This window comes from Ctenocephalides felis, unplaced genomic scaffold (genome assembly GCF_003426905.1).
Source record: "Ctenocephalides felis isolate EL2017-DRISC unplaced genomic scaffold, ASM342690v1 CF-g0.4_SCAFFOLD_01492, whole genome shotgun sequence".
NCBI classification, from domain to species: Eukaryota; Metazoa; Arthropoda; class Insecta; order Siphonaptera; family Pulicidae; genus Ctenocephalides; species Ctenocephalides felis.
The window spans coordinates 48,131,221-48,148,993 of NW_020537646.1; the positions used below are offsets into that span (position 1 = coordinate 48,131,221).

The 17,773-nt window shown below is 31.0% G+C and overlaps 1 protein-coding gene across 1 annotated transcript in view; it reads right to left on the reverse strand.

Moving 5' to 3' along the window:
- Positions 1–17,773, reverse strand: part of LOC113370450 (high mobility group protein DSP1-like) — a 106,868-nt gene that overhangs the window by 37,060 nt on the left and 52,035 nt on the right. The window contains exon 3 of the mRNA XM_026611118.1: positions 14,122–14,310. Coding sequence (XP_026466903.1) covers positions 14,122–14,310 — 189 coding nt within the window. The remainder of the gene's footprint in view (positions 1–14,121; positions 14,311–17,773) is intronic.

Below are 17,773 nucleotides of genomic sequence, written 5' to 3' on the forward strand. Positions count from 1 at the left end.
TTTGAATATACGTTAGCACTTTTATATACCTGTATATTCAAACATACAGGTAATTAATTCAATTTTATCATTAATCCTTTCTTAAAAAAATTTTCCATAACTTTCAAAAAATTTCTATCATTTTTAATATCCTGTTCTGATAATCCACTCATTTATTTTTATCATTTTCTTTTTGATCATATTATCATATTTCTGTACATTATTACTTGTTACAATTAATTTATTATTTAAGAAAAATCTATTTTCTATTCCTAAACATATTGTTTGCTTAAATGTCATCAAGATCATGTTTCTTGACAGATGTCCTGAAGATGGAACGTACCTAGTTCCGAAACGTTGACAGTAAACAAATACGAGTAATTAAATAAAGAAATTGTTTATTAAAAACTTTTCTTGTTTTTTTATTTTGTATTATTTTTGGATTCTTGTTCGAAACTCTACAAAATATACACAAATCCAAGACTCTACCATTCAATATATATATATATATATATATATATATATATATATATATATATATATATATATATATATATATATATATCATAACAATTTTGAATAATGTTTATTAGTAATATGGTAACACTCGTGATGCACAGTGCTGGATTGGAGGGCTCAATTTGGGGGGCGGAAAATTTTTCCGAATGTCAAAATTTTGAACCCGAAAAATTATCACAGCAATTTATTTTAAGGTTTGATCTTGATCTAGATAATTTTTTATGAAATAGAATGTTATTCGTTTTCTAATCAAACTTATTCAAGAGCGCCTCATTAATATTTTCATTGATGTATCATGTTTAAAATAAAAATTATCTAATTGATAAGCTTTTTTGGAAGAAATAAAATAAAATAAAACTAGTGGGGCGCATGACATCGTGCCTTAAAGCAAATTGCTAGAACTTCCCGTACCAAAAATTATTATTTTTTTAAAAACGATTAACATTTTTGGAAAAAAATTACTTCGAAAAAATTAGATTTTTGAAAAATTATAAATTTGACAAAAAATTACTTTTTTAAAAAAAAGATTTTTAACTTCCCGTAGGGCAAGTTATAGTAATCGCAAAAAAATCGAAAATGAAAATTTTTGCATTTCTCGACGTTTCAAAGGTTTCTGAATATTTTGGCATACCTTAGAAAAAATGGATGTATGTGTGTGTGTGTGTGTGTGTGTGTGTATGTGTATGTATGTGTGTGTATGTATGTGCGGATACAAATTTTCGTCGACGATTTCGGGAACATCGATCAACCGATTTGAATAATTCGAGAAACATTCGATTCGTATTGATAAGGAGACGTGCTGATTAGTTTTTGGCGGAGGCAGGTCTAGCCGTTCCGAAGATACGGGGCAAAAAGTGGCGAAAACGGTAACTCAGTTTTTAAGAGAACGAAGCGTCCGATTTTAATAATTCAAAAAACTTTACTTGTATTGACAAGGTGAAGAACCGATCAAATTTTCATAAAGGCAGGTCTAGCGGTTTCGGAGATCTAATGAAAAAAGTAAAAAAAAATGCCATTTGGCGGTCAAAAATGATCATTAGACATATGCACATCAAATTATCAGATATTTTATAGAGATTTTAACAATAAGTATAATTTTGGTTTACATTCCTATGGGTTCCGTACCAATGTTTACGCGTTAGACGTCGACGCGGCGCTTACGCGGTTTGATATTTCGTCTTTATGCAGTACGATTGCTTTGAAAAAAAGTTTAGATCTTAGACATATTCAAAATATGTCAAAATAAAGAAAACATTTTTTTTCAAAAAAAGAAATTTAAAAAAAAAATTAAATTTTTTTTTTTTTTAAAAAGTAATTTTTTGTCTAATCGTTTGTCAAAAATCTTATTTTTTCGAAGTAAATTTTTTTCAAAAATGTTAATCGTTTTTAAAAAAATAATAATTTTTAGTACGGGAAGTTCCAGCAATTTGCCTTAAGGCACGATGCCTTAATTGCCTCCACTTACAGCTAGTTTTTTAAAATGTGTTCTTTATTTTGACATATTTTGTAAATTCTGAACTTTTTTTAAAGCAATCGTTTTGATAATTTTTAAAATACAAATTATCAAATTGATAAGCTTTTTTGGGAGAAATATTGAAGCTCTGTTCATTTCTTGCAACTTTGTTAACGTGTATCTTACATACAAAACGCTTTAAAATGATTTCTTATTTTAGTTCGGAAATTAACACAATATGTATATTAATTGTTATTTTATTATAATTTTTAACTTCCCGTAGGATAAGTTATAGTAATCGCAAAAAAATCGAAAATGAAAATTTTTATATATCTTTACGTTTCAGAGGTTTCTGAACATTTTGGCATACCTTAGAAAAAATGGATGTATGTGTGTGTGTGTGTGTGTGTATGTATGTATGTATGTATGTGTGTGTATGTATGTGCGGATACAAATTTTCGTCGACGATTTCGGGAACACGGATCAACCGATTTGAATAATTCAAAAAACATTCGATTCGTATTGATAAGAAGACGTGCTGATTAGTTTTTGGCGAAGGCAGGTCTAGCCGTTCCGGAGATACGGGGCAAAAAGTGCCGAAAACGGTAACTCAGTTTTTAAGCGAACGGAGCGTCCGATTTTAATAATTCAAAAAACATTCAACTTGTATTGACAAGATAAAGAATTGATCAAATTTTCATAAAGGCAGGTCTAGCGGTTTCGGAGATCTAACGAAAAAAGTAAAAAAAAATGCCATTTGGCGGTCAAAAATGATCATTAGACATATGCACATCAAATTTTCAGATATTTGATAGAGATTTTAACAATAAGTATAAATTTTGTTTATTTTCCTATGGGTTCCGTACCAATGTTTACCCGTTAGACAGCGACGCCGCGCTTACGCGCTTTATATTTTGTCTCTATGCAGTTAAAGCAGTACGATTGCTTTGAAAAACAAGTTCAGATCTTCCAAAATATGTCAAAATAAAGAAAACATTTTTTTTTTTCAAAAAAAAAATTTTTTTTTAAATTTTTTTTAAAAAAAAAATTAAAAAAAAAAATTTTTTTTTCAAAAAAAAGTAATTTTTTGTCCAATTTATAGTTTTTCAAAAATCTTATTTTTTCGAAGTAAATTTTTTTCAAAAATGTTAATCGTTTTTAAAAAAAATAATAATTTTTGGTACGGGAAGTTCCAGCAATTTGCCTTAAGGCACGATGCCCTAATTGCCTTAAGACAGAATTCCACTTACAGCTAGTTATTTCGTTGTTCGTATATATCTTTATTCTTTAAAATGACATCTATAAGATAAAAGTGAACCTAATCTAAAATATCTGCCAATTTGGTGTGCTTATGTTCATTGATCATTTCTGACCACCTATTGGCATTGGGAAGTCATAATAATTAGAAAAACGAAACGTAAATGAAATTGTTTATAATATTCACGTTTCATTTTCATTTCACTTCTGAACATTTTGGCATACTTTAGGAAAAATAAATGTATGATTGTGTATTTGCGGTTACATTTCTTTGTTGACGTTTTTGAGACGAATCAACCGATTGATCAATTATCGGGAAAATGTGCTGATTAGTTTTTCGTAAAGACAGTTTTAGTCATTTCAAAATAGGGGGCAAAATGATAAAATATAGCTATTCAATTTTTAGAGGCCCATTCTCTATCCGATTAAAAAATTCAAAACATTTTACTTGTGCGACGAAATGCGATGGCAGAGTCAGAGTTTTTGGTGATCCAAAAAAGTGCAATTTGGTAGTCAAAAATAAACAATGTAGATTTGCACATCAAATTATCAGATTTTTTTACAAAAATTTTAATAATTAGTACAAATTTTGTTTTCATTTTTAACTTCTCGCGTGGTGAGTTATGGTAGTCACAAAAAAATGAAAATATTTTTTTTGCATATCCTTACGTTTCAAAGGTTCCTAAACATGTATGCCTTAAAAAAATGGATGTTTGTGTGTCCTACTGATAGGGAAACGTGCTGATTAGTTTTTGGCAAAGACAGGTTCAGCCATTTGGAAGATGCGGGGCAAAAATGCCAAAAATAGAAATTCGGTTTTTGGGCGTACGGAGTGTCCGATTTGAATGATTCAAAAAGCATTTTACTCATATTGACGAAATTAAGAATTAGCCAATTTTTGGAAAAGCAGGTTCAGCGATTGTAAAGATTCAGAAAAAAATTATGGAAATAACACTTGGTGGTGAAAAATGATCATTGACATACTTACATCAAATTATCAGATACTTTATAAGAATATTAATAATAAGTACAAATTTTGTGAACATTGCTTTGCAAAAAACTCTTTTTTCAAAACTTTCAAACAAACTGCTCCTTTGGGAAGTTAGCTCTAGTAAATAATTTCTAATAATGAAGTAATGAAATATGGATGGATCAACAGTCAGCTTACTTTCTACAAAAATACGACATAAGGAAAAGATTCAAGGTGTAAGGGTCTAATTTCTATTTGCACTTCTTGCTTCCTATCTTCGAAACGGCTAGACCAGCCTTAGCGAAAACTTAATCAGAACGTCTTCGTATCAATCGGAATCGAACATACATACATACATACACACATACACATTTTGAAGTATACCAAAATGTTCAGAGAGCCTTGAAACGTGATTGCAATTACTATAAGTTATCTAACGCAAAGTTAAAAATTATATCTAAATAATTTAAAATTAATTGTTTAATTAAAATAGTAAAATTTTGTCTATTAAAAAGAGTGCCTGAACGGATAGGGACTAAGGCGGCAGAAAGCTTAATCCGCCACTGGTGATGCACACATTTATTATTGTCAAGCATTACACACATTTATATAAAAATTATAAACTAGTGGGGTGGGTGGCATCGTGCCTTAAGGCAAATTGCTGGAACTTCCCGTACCGTAACGAAATGTTCGAGGATTACTGAATGTTTTCAAATAGATTATTATAAATATTGTAACATTGTCTAATATTTATAAATATTATATAAACTGAATTGCAGAGTTGAAATTATTTGTAAAGTATATTAGAACTATAGTCAGAATTAAAAATAAATATTTTCGATATACAAAAAACTAAAAGAACTAAAGAAAAAAAGGGAACAATTTTTTTTTCCAAAATCGATTATTTTGTTAAGACAAGCAGAAAGTTCTTTGAATCATTTAAATCGGACGCTTAGTTCTCTCAAAAACTGCCATTTTTTACATATTTAGCTCCGTATCTTCAAAATGGCTGGGCCTGCCTTTGCCAAAAACTAATAAACACTTCTCCCAATCATTACTAATTGAATGTTTTTTAGATCATTCAAATCGGATACTCCGTTCTCTCAAAAATACGATTTCTATTTTCTGCACTCTTTGCTCCGTATCTCCGAAACGACTGGACCTGCCTTTGCCAAAAACTAATCAGCTCTTTTCCCTATCAATAGGAATCGGATGTTTTTTGAACCATTCAAATCGGTTGATCCGTGCGCCCTAAAACGTGACTGGAAATTTGTATCCACACATACATACACACATACACACACACATCCATTTTTTCTGAGGTATGCCAAAACGTTCAGAAACTTTCAAAACGTCGAGAAATGTAAAAATTTTCAATTCCGATTTTCGGCCCATTACAATAACTTACCCTACGGGAAGTTAATTATATATTTATAATAGAATTAAATTATGTATAATATTTAAAACAATAATGTAATTAAAGTCATACTATTAGTCATATTATTTCTTGTTTTAGTTAGAATTGCCATTTGAAAAGTCAAAAAATTCATTTTATTCATAAAATGCAGCCTTTGTACGCTATCAAACGTTAAATATAAATAAAAAACTAGTGATGCATAGCATCGTGCCTTAAGGCATATTGCTGGATGTTTCCGTATCGCAATGAAATATTCGAGGAATATTAAATACTTTCAAATAGATTCATAAAAATGCTGTAACTTTCATTATTCGCATTTTATAGACAAAATATAAGAGATTATAAAATGATCAATGACTTTCATATATTGATCAAAACTTGATCAAGCGGTGTGCCGTATGGCTGTGATTTAACCCTTTTGCTGTGGAATATTATGTATGATGGCTTTTTGAGGTTGAAGTCCACCATGTGTAAACTAGTAGCATATGCACATGATGTTCCCAAACAAATTGATAGGATAGTAAGTCTATCTGACATAACTTTGAGAAAAATTAATCGCTGGATGGAAACAATGAAATTCCTATCGGCACGACAAAAGAGTGAAACTGTTCTTATAACCAGAATAATTATAGAAAAAATAATAAAATACAAAAATAATAGTGACAATGAAAGTTGGAGATTGGAAATCTAGAAATCTTGTCAAAACATTACATCTTTTACATTGGCGTAATGCTTGATGCTAGATTAAATTTTAAACAACAGGTGGAGCACTTTAGTGCTGAGGGGTCTGTAGTTTGGACTGGCATTCGACTGATGCCTAATGTTGGAGGGCCAAAACAAAGCAGAAGAATAATACTGTCATCTTTGGTTACAACTTCGGTGATTACATATGTTATCTCCAGATATGCTGATGCTCTTAAGACTCAAAATTGCGGAGATTGGCAGGGTCATATATCTTCTGAGTGCTTTAAGGGTTGCTTGCGCATTTCGCACAATATCGAAGGAAGCAGTGTGCGTTATTTCAGGAACTCTGCCTCTCATAGTCTTAGTAGAGGAAAAAGAGACTAATTACCAGCAAATTAATCATTGTGTTGGACATTTGATTTCAACCTATATTGGGATTCGGTGACAGATTACCTTAGAAAAGATAATTAAGTAAGTAGATATTTATGTAGTAGATCAATTTTTTTTTTTTTTTTTTACAATTTTTTGTCATTAGACCGCCATTTTTTTCTCTAGATTCGTGTGCAGCGGCAAAAACTACATTGAAAACATATGCCGCATACCCGACACAGACAACTTTTTTTAGATCTTGGTCCGAGTTCTTAAGTAGATTTTTAATTCATCAAATTAGTGTGTTTTTGGAATGGTCAAACCAGGTGCTGAGTTCTTGAAGCGCGGTAGCTGCTATCTCGAATCAAGTAGCAAATGTTGGAGCTCGTGATCATGTTGTTGTTATGGCAGAGACGGATGATGTTAACTCTAATTATGCTATTCATGATGCGTTGGAGATAGTCCCTCATTCATGTAGAAAAATAAACTTTTGTATTCCGTCCGCTACCGCTAATTGATATTGTCATTATTATTTGCCATCATGTAATAGTAACCGATGATTTACAGGCCTTTTGGTTTTTAATCATTGTTTTAATGAAAACAGATTTTGCCATCAGCATTTCGTTAAATAAATCTTATCTTTTAATTCGGATAAAAAGTCGGATGAGTCGTGTAAGCCTGAATCTGTAACTTTTCTCATTTATAAAATATATCCTATACAATCTGTTTTCAGTCATAAATGTGTCTTGGCGTAAAAGATACACTTAACATCACAAATAGTTCATTTGAGTTAATTTTCTAATGTATTGAGCTATTTATTTTATATAAATATAGAAGACATACACATTTATATAACCTGAACACAAATCTTTTCCTACATAATAATAAAATTAATATAGTTCACCTCTCATACGCTTTGAATTTATTTAAATTTGTGATCGATTTTATTTCATCCGGTAGTTTTCGTACAGACGGCTTGCGTATCATTTTATAGAGTTTTTTTAGTAATTTTCCGTAGGGTAAATTATTGCAATCGTCCAAACTTTTGCATATCTTCAGGTTTTGACGGTTTCTGAGCAATTTGGCATACCTTTAAAAAAAATTATGTATGTGTGTGTGCGTAAGTATGCATTTGAATGATTCAAAAGACTATCAATTTCTATTGATAGAGAGATGTGCTGATTAGTTTTTGGCAAAAACAGTTTCAGTCGCTTGGAAGATATGGAGCAAATAGTGCAGGAAATAGAACTCGAGTTTTTAAGAGAACGGAGCATCCGATCTGAATAATTCAAAAAACATTCAATTCGTAACGATGGGGAAAATGTGCAAAAATGGTAGTTTTTGAGAGAACTAAGCATCCGATTTGAATGATTCAAATAACTTTTTGTTTGTGTTGTCGAAACGATTGTTTTTAGGCAGAGAAAAAAATGTTTAACCAATTTTTTTTTAAATTTCCAAAATAATTCTAACAAAAGTTCTAAACTCACTTTGCAGTTCAGTTTTTATAATTCTTCTAAATATTAGACGATTCTTTTAAATGTCCTTCATTTTAAATCCGATTGATTATATTTTAATTATTTACTTAAACGAAAATATAAGTAAACGTCATCGACCAATTTATATATTAACTAGCAAACCCGACGAACTCCGTTTCGCCACCAGATGGTTTCGTGAGAAAGATGAAGAAATTTTTTGTTTGTTTTATATTTGTAAAGCAAAAATTTGATTTTATTACACAACAGTAATGAATTTATTTCGATTACAAAAATGAGTTAAACTTCTCTAAGTAAATGAAAGTGAATCTGCAAATTATCTGTTTTATTGAAGAGCCTTTTGGCAAACTACATTTTTTATTTTTTGGCCTGTCGTTAACACAAACAAAGCGGATGGTTTCCCAACTCGTGAACAGGCAATGTATAACTGGCCATGTAAAAAACGATGATTTTCTAAATTTATTCCGTAAACACTAAGCGATTGGCCTTGCGACTTGTTTATTGTCATTGCAAACGCAAGGCGAACCGGAAATTGCAATCGTTTGAAGTCAAACGGAAGACCAGTCAGAATCATTGGCATTCGAGAAATATATACATTTTCACCTGCGTACTTTCCGTTAATAATGGTTGCCTCAATCAAATTCGACATAAGTCTTCTTACTGAAAGTCAAGTACCGTTGCAAAGTTGCGGTAGATTCAAATTACTCAATGTCACTATAAATGTGCCAACTCTGAGTTGCAAGTTATGTGGTGGAAATCCTGGTAACTCCAGAGAGTTCAAAAACTCCGATGGATAATTTACTACATCATCGGGATTTGTTATGGAATCAATGGATTTGTATGTCACCAAATCGAAAGCAATTTTTGACTGAATGGTGAAATTCAGTGCCTGTACATCATTATTCTTTGCGGCAAGAATTGCTCGCACCTAACCAAGCATAATTGTGATAATTTTCACTAATGTTTGGGAAAACATTTTAAATAAGAGCTAATTGAGAGTCTACAAATCGGCAAAAGTCATTGGTAAGAGTAATTAATCCAGATGTCGCATCAACTGAGACTTTCCCATTTCCAAGAGCTAACAATTGTTTGGACAATTGTGCAGCACTTTGATCATCTTAAAGTTGAACTCTCATATTAGTGGTTAGCGATAATGTTTTTACGTTATTCCATAAAGGTGATACTTTCAGGCAGGCATTCAATTCATCTGTAGGCGTTCCACGGGAAATTACTGACAACGTCTGTCTGAAATCACCTGCCAACAATATCAACAAGCCGCTAAAAATGTTGTTATTTCGCCGGAGATCTTTCAGTGTGAAGTTAAGTGCTTCAAGTGATTTCTTGTGTGCCATTGTGCACTCATTCCAAACAATGAGCTTGCAATGCATTAACAATTTTCCCATTGCACTGGATCGGAAAATATTGCATGTTGGAGTATCAATTGTGTTTAAATTGAGTGGCAACTCAAGTGCAGAATGTGCAGTACGACCTCCATCTAGAAGAGTCGCTGCAATTCCAGATAATGCTAATGACATGCCAAAGCTATGTCACATCTTGATCGAATAGTGGCCAAAATCAATGAAATGACAAATGTTTTCCCTGTTCCTCCAGGTGCGTCCAGGAAGAATAGACCACCAGTATTATTGACCACCGCTTGCATTAATATTTCGTATACTTGTTTTTGCTGTTCATTCAGCAACGGCACATTATTTCGAACGAATTCCTGCAATGTATCAAAACATTGTATTGCAGCTCTCGATTTAATTCTTGGTTGAAAGCATCGTGCATCGATCGATTTGGCGCAATCATCCCTACTTCAATTAGTAGCTTGTTTGCAATAGTCAATCAATCAATCAATCAATCCTTTATTGTAGATTTCATCGGTTATTTGGATATCAGGATTATTAGTTTGAATGCGCAAGCGATGCAAGATATCTTCACATATGTCGCCTTTGTATTTGTTCCATAATTGTATTGGTTGTGAAGGAAAGCATGTGGTGATGATAATTGCGAACAGCGTTCGTATTTGGTACGTATTTGATGAAACAACTGAATCCGCAAGTGTTAGATCCCAATGAGAATCGTTCTCCAGGAAACCCCAATGTCTCGCGATTTAGTTGGACCGCCAACAATAATTGCAGCAACATCGTTAACGGTGGGTGCATTGAATCTTCGCACATGTTCACCTCTTGGGATACAGTCCGCTCTTATGACAAATTTGTGCGTATCTGATGGCATTCGTTCCAATGCTGTTTTGAACATGTTAACCACAGCAATATTAGCGTGTAAAAATGCTTGCAACTCAATAACTCGTCTCTTTAACTCTTCCTGCATATTGCACCGCACATTCAGCTGATCCACCATCGACGAAATTAAATATATTTGCAGAAATTAATGCTGTTCATTTGGTGTTGGCACCATTGAACCATGCAAATGGTATATTTGTCCTTGTATCTGTAATTGCAAACAATCATTAGTTGAAGATACGGTGTAACTTCTGATCGTGTGATGGTGTAGTGTGTAGTGTGCAATTCATTGTGTTGGTGTGAGTGATTGGTTATGTGCGATGTTTCTTTTACCTTGCAAGTCGGCATGAAGCCGCCTTCTTGAATGATATTAGCTCCAAAGGAAGTCATGCGAAAGCAGTTATTGTATTGAAAGACGTGTTGAAGAAAATGGCTGGAATCGGGGTCACTTCCGCCAAACAATGATTTCAGTGGCGGTGGTGGTGCAAGTAATGGATCCAGTTTTAGTTTTCCACTTGCGCAGCACAATCCAGCCGTTTCTCTTTTAAACTTTAACGCATTGCAATATCAGCATATAGTCGTCATTGGTCCAATATCAAAATTTTTATCATCACTGTAGTTCGCAGTGGGATCATATTCGAATGCCAAGCGATTGTATGATGCCAATGATCTACGTGTACTGATGCGTTCTCTTAACCGGGCATATTATCTGCCTTCGCTTAAGTTTAGTGAATACACTTGCTGCTGGCTTGCGTGTCTTGTGCGGCGGCCGATGTTCGCACGTCGTCCTATAGGCATTTTAGACTATGGACAGAGTGGTGAATTTAAACTCAAATTCACGATCCACATAATTTACACAGTTTAACTTACCACCTTAAAGACAAACGCCTGCCTTAAAGACAAAAATTTTCACAAAACACGTGATCGATTTTATGGTTTCCAATTGAAATGTTAAGCAAAGAATAACTTATTTTACTTTTTTGCACAATTTCACAGTAAACTGTCACATGAATTTAAGGGTGCGTTCGACTTGGACGCTTACGCGCTGTGAGCGCGCCGTGAGCGCGCTTTCATCGTTCGACTTGGCGCTGTAAGTGTCACATAAGTACGCTCGTAGCATCATCGTAGGATGCTCGTAGCACATATTTTGCGCTCACATATGCTCACGCCACAGAGGTAGGGCAGCGTGAGCGTGAGCGTCAGTTGTTTTTACTATCTGTCATTTCATTTATTTATTAATTGTCAATTTCTTTATAATCCCGCAAAAATGGCAAGCTGTATATCACAATTATTTTTTAATATTAATATTAATATTGATTAATTTTAAATTTAATTAATTTTAAATAATTTTAAATTTTAATTTTAATATTACTATTAATTAAGCATAAGCTAACCAAATTTCATTTATTTATTAATTGTTAAATTCTTTATAATCCCGCAAAAATGCCAAGTTGTATATCACATTTATTTTTTAGTATTAATATTAATATTAAATTAATTAATTTTAAATTCAATTAATTTTAAATTTTAATTTTAATGTTACTATTAATTAAGCATAAGCTAACCAAATTTCATTTATTTATTAATTGTTAAACTCTTTATAATCCCGCTGAATGATCCAGAAAGTGATAAAATTTACACAATTACCGTTACCGCCAGTTGCCGCCATTTTGATGCTTATTGACGCTCACAGTATCCAAAACGAACGGAATTTAGTTATCGATTCTAAGCGCTTATCGGCCAAGTCGAACGCTAAAAATTCGTGCTTATAAGCGTGAGCGCTCACAGCGCGTAAGCGTCCAAGTCGAATGCACCCTAACTGAGTTGTGAACACTGAGATGTCAATGTATCTACCGGCAGCGGTTTGGTTTGTAGTACATGCTAAGTATCAGAGATGACGCCGCATGTAGAAAAAGAAAATATGTTTTCCAATTTTCCGTTGAATTTTTTTCAGTTTTCTTAGCTATAAACCTTGCGGAGCCCGAGACCATTCCAACGAATGCAAAATTGTCGAAATCGGTTCGTGCGTTCTGGAGTTATTTCGCCAGGACGGAAAACCCGACTTATTTTTAAATATATAGAAGAAGATATGTAAACAATTAATATTTTGTCTATAACACGCGAATAATTAACGGTACAGTATTTATAAGAATCTAATTGAAAACATTTAATTTCCACGGATATTTCATTAAGGTACGGATAGTTCCAGCAAATTGCCTTAAGGCACGATGCCATATACCACTAGTTTTGATTGCAATAAGAAATAGGACGAAACGCAATTGGTTTAATATGATTAGTTTAAATAAAGAAAAATCTGATTGAAATCAGGTAATTAAGAACTTGATTAGAATCATTCGACATAATATAACTAATTCCATTTTTTGGAGTCGTTAAACTGAAACTAAAGTTGGGATTAATATGTTGAAAGTAGTAAAGTTATGGAACAATACTACAAAATTAGTTTCCTTAATTTGTTAAAATTATGAACATAACACAACTCGTATCCACGCACAATTTGTATATTCATTTACATCCTGATAAGGATGACAATAAAGTATAAAATTACACCTCAAATTGAATTAAATTAATGAGCCATTAAATCAATTAAATTCCATACAAATATAGTGAGAAACATGATAAGAAAGAAAATAGTAAAATTTCCGCAAATATAGAATTGAAAAATAGAATAAATAAAATGAAAATATAAAAATTGTAACGGTTTTAAATTTTAAAATAATATTTTTAAAAAAGTTTATAAAATATTATATGTTATATGAAAATGTTATATGCAAATCGAATAATCTTTGAACCACCTCCAGGGCGATGCTCTCAGAAAAATGAAAGCAAACAGTTATAGCTAACATTATGCTTTTTTATTTATATAAAGCACTTAAAATTAATAATAATCTCATACAATTAATAGAACATATCTTATGTAATAGTAATAATTCTAAAAAATGTCATTTGTACCTATAAAATTTAAATAGAATAAATATAATGATAATTGAAAGATTAGAGAACAAAATTCAAAAATATAATATTATAGCATTCTTTCTAAAATTTGACCGATTTAACATATTTGAAAATGTAACATTGAAACATGAGAATATTATAACTGAATGATCTATAACACTGCGTGACAAAATTAGTACGTTGGATTTTATCCTTAAAATGTAAAAAAAAAAATTTTATAACTTGCTCGCACAAGGCTCAAATTTTGAGTGTGTCTTCTTTTAACTGTTCAGAAAGCATATGTAAAAAACCAGCCCATTCTGACGGTATGCCAAAATATTCAGAAACCTCTGAGACGTAAAGATGTATCAAAATTTTCATTTTCGATTTTTTTGCGATTACTATAACTTACCCTACGGGAAGTTAAATATGTGTAATTTTTTATTGTGTTATGAGAAAAACTATCTAAAGTTCCATTACTTTTTTTTTTCAAATCAGCGTCCTCGAATTACTCAAAAACCATCATAGCATCTCAGGAAAAAAAATTGTGTCACGCAGTGTAATCTATTGTAAATTTGATCAAAATGTTCAATATTTTCATTTTTAATTTATGAATGATTAAACTTTTTTAATTTATAATGATTAGGCTTAAAAATAATGGTATTGAAACATTCTAAATATATAATAATTCAAAAATATTCAAAATAGTGAAAGATAGATATTGCAGTGATCTATTATGTAATTTATATTATAATAAAAACATTTAAGATTTCTGATAATACCTTCCACCGCTCAGCACATTTCTTAGAAAACTCGGCAAATATAACATTTTCATCAGGATGTTTTTTCTTATGCTCTTCCCGGCATGTCTGAACAAAAAATGCGTACGCAGTCATGCGGCCTCGTGGTTTGCTATTAACTTTGTTTCGAGGCATTCGTTTAGAAACGTGAATCTGCTGAACTTGATCTACCTAAAATTATTTAAAAATTATTTATTATCGCCAAGCTCAATAAATAAATATATACATATTCATATACCCGTCAAACGTTGTTTTGCTAAGTATCTCTAAACAATTTTTAGAGAATCAAAAAAATAAATTCTTTATTTTAAATGTGTAAATAAAATTAGCGAATCGGGTTATTTGATGAAAACCTGATCTTCGGGTAGTTAAAAATGAATTACTGGGTTTTGTAAAAATTAATGAATTCATGAAAAGCGCGGTAATAATGTATCAAATTCTTAAAACTTTAAATGTGCCAAATTAATTTAAATATAATCAGTTTCAGATCAGGTTACTCTTATATATATATATATATATATATATATATATATATATATATATATATATAGGCAACGCGTGGCAGGGTATGCTAGTATGTATATATATATATATATATATATATATATATATATATATATATATATATATAAAATATATAAGAGTAACCTGATCTGAAACTGATTATATTTAAATTAATTTGGCACATTTAAAGTTTTAAGATTTTGATACATTATTACCGATAATTCATTTTTAACTACCCAGAGCAAAACCCGATAATTCATTTTTAACTACCCGAAGAAGGTCAGGTTTTCATCAAATAATCCGATTCGCTAATTTTATTTACACATTTAAAATAAAGAATTTATTTTTTTGATTCTATAGAAATTGTTTAGAGATACTTAGCAAAACAACGTTATTGTTTTATATATATATATATATATATATATATATATATATATATATATATATAATATTTTGTATGATTCTGAATTTGATGTTGACATATGTATTAACAAAGTCTGGTAATCGGGCATAATATCAAAAAAAACATGAATTTTTTTCAAAAATTTATTTTAAATCCATATACATTTCGGCTATAATCCTAGCCTTCATTCAGTGGAAACTAAAAATAAAATTAAAACTAAAACAATTGAATTGGAGTGAAAAGAAAAAATAAAATAGTAAATAGTACTTACAATTAGTCAATCTTAGTGTTAAATTGGAAAATTTTAGTAATCCATGGTATCAAGATATGGTAACTACACTATGTATTATAAACATTAAACTTGTAATTACACAATATTTTCACAAAAAACTAATTTAAAACATCACAATTGGATAGTGTGTTGTTCATAGACTGGTTGAAGATATAATGGAGAAAGGACTTTTTAAAAAAAAATTTTTTACCAAAATTCTACACATGTGTGGAACGAATTGCGAATCCTTTGCGCGTCGTTTTTATTGTTTTGTGAGAAATTTGGAAATACTATCTAAATAAAAGAGGTTTGTGTCGCACAGCGTGTTAAGTTCATTCAGTTTATTTATTGTTTTATTGCTGTAAATAGTTAAAAAAGATCCTTCTATAATTCTTCGTTTGAATAAATTTTGTTCGAATTGTAGTACAGTCGAGTTAGAAAAGTTCATATTGTGTTTTAAAGTATAAATATGCTCTGCTATCATAGTTTTAAACTGTTTTGGATTTTTTGAATTGTTTTTATGTTGTTGTAAACGTTTCATTAAGTTCTGGCTTGTTTCTCCTATGTAAATTAAATTACAGTCTAGACAATTAATTTGATAGACGAGATTTCCAAGTCGTTCGATATTAAAAGGGGTTTTTGTTTTGGTAAAAATAGTACTAGTCGTTGAACAAAAATCGTTTACAAGTCGGAGTCCAGATTTATAAAAAAGTTTTTTCCAAGGAACATACAATTCTTTAATGTATGGCAAACATATCACACCAGAAAGAGTTTCTGAGTCAGGTAAATCGTTTTGTACTGTAGAATTGATCATTTTATTCAAAAGGTATGTTCGTCTGTTACTGGTTACGGAGTTTATAAGTTTTATGGTATAGGAGTAATCTGTTAGAATTTTCATAATTAAATTGATGTTGTTGTCCCAAAATGTTTTGTCCGATAGAAGTATTGCGTGGTCAGTTAGATTTATTATAGTACCTATTTTCATTTTGAGTGGATGATAAGGAAAATAATAAGGTAACGTCCAGAGTTAGTTGATTTTTGGTACCAATTTGTTATTAGTTTGTTATCCGTAGTACGCATAAGTTTTATGTCTAAGAAACTTATCGAGTTCAGTGTCTCCAATTCTACTGTAAATTTTAATTTTTTATTGACGTTATTAAATTGATCAATTATCATAGTGACATCATCACTAGGGTACAAGTGATAATGTCATCTACATAACAGTAATAAAAAATATGTTTATTGTAATTTTTAAAAATTGTATTTTCAAGAAGTTGTAAAGATATTTCTGCTAGAGATGGACTTGCTGAAGACCCATTGGCGCCCCAAAAATTTGATAATAGAAAGAGCCATTGAATTCAAAATAAGTGTTAGAGATAATGAACTTGACAGTTTCCCTGAAGCAGTGCAAGGATAAAGAAGTCAACGGGGAAATTTCATCCCATCGGGTTGTTATAGCATCTAAAATAAAGTCTAGGGGTACATTAGTAAAATGTGAGACTACGTCTAAGCTAATTAGTTTGTAGTTGTCTGGTATAATTTATCTTGTGTTTATATATATATATATATATATATATATATATATATATATATATATATATATATATATATATAATGTTGATATATATTGTGATGGGTCTGTTGATTCGGGCAGTAGCATCAAGTACAGAAAAAAACCAAAGCAATTAGGAAATTTGCTACATTAATTCATACGTTTCGGTCTGCATAGAGACCGTAATTCTGTGGAACAAGGACAAAAAACACTACAATAATTCATTCGATACATAAATATATCTATAAGATAGTTAAAATTACACTATATTTTTTTGAATCTAACATTACGCTTAAGCCCTATAATTATACTATTATATGATTTGAAAACATATTTTAAGGCCTGTGTGTAAAAAATTCTAATCAATTACATACAGTAGTTTTTGGATGATGCTACTTTGAATACGGAAAGAATTAAGCAGCATTTTCGACATATTTTACTCTTTTGCTATAGAAAAGTTACTGTTAAAGTCAAAATGAAATTGACCGATTTGTACGGAAATCACGTGTTGATAATATCAAGTGCCAAAATTGGTTTGCTAAATTTCATTCCTGGTATTTTGATATCTAGGATGCACCAAGTCGAAACAGTACAGTTGAATCTGATAAAGACGCGAGAAAGGCGTTAGTTGATGCAAACCAGCGAATAACAATACATGAGGATCCCATTAAGTTAAAATTTATCAAGTTTAACAGTTCACGACCACTCAAAAGGTCTGTCATTTTTCTCACAACTCAATGAATGGTTCTCATAGAAAGAAACGCGTGTCGTCGCACTGGTGTCCGCGATTCGCCTTTGAAAAGTCCTAAAAAATATCAGGTTTTGAAGCGAATTATAACTAGAAATGTTAAATGGGATGTAAAAAATATAATATACGCAATTGCCCATGAAACAAAAAAGAACG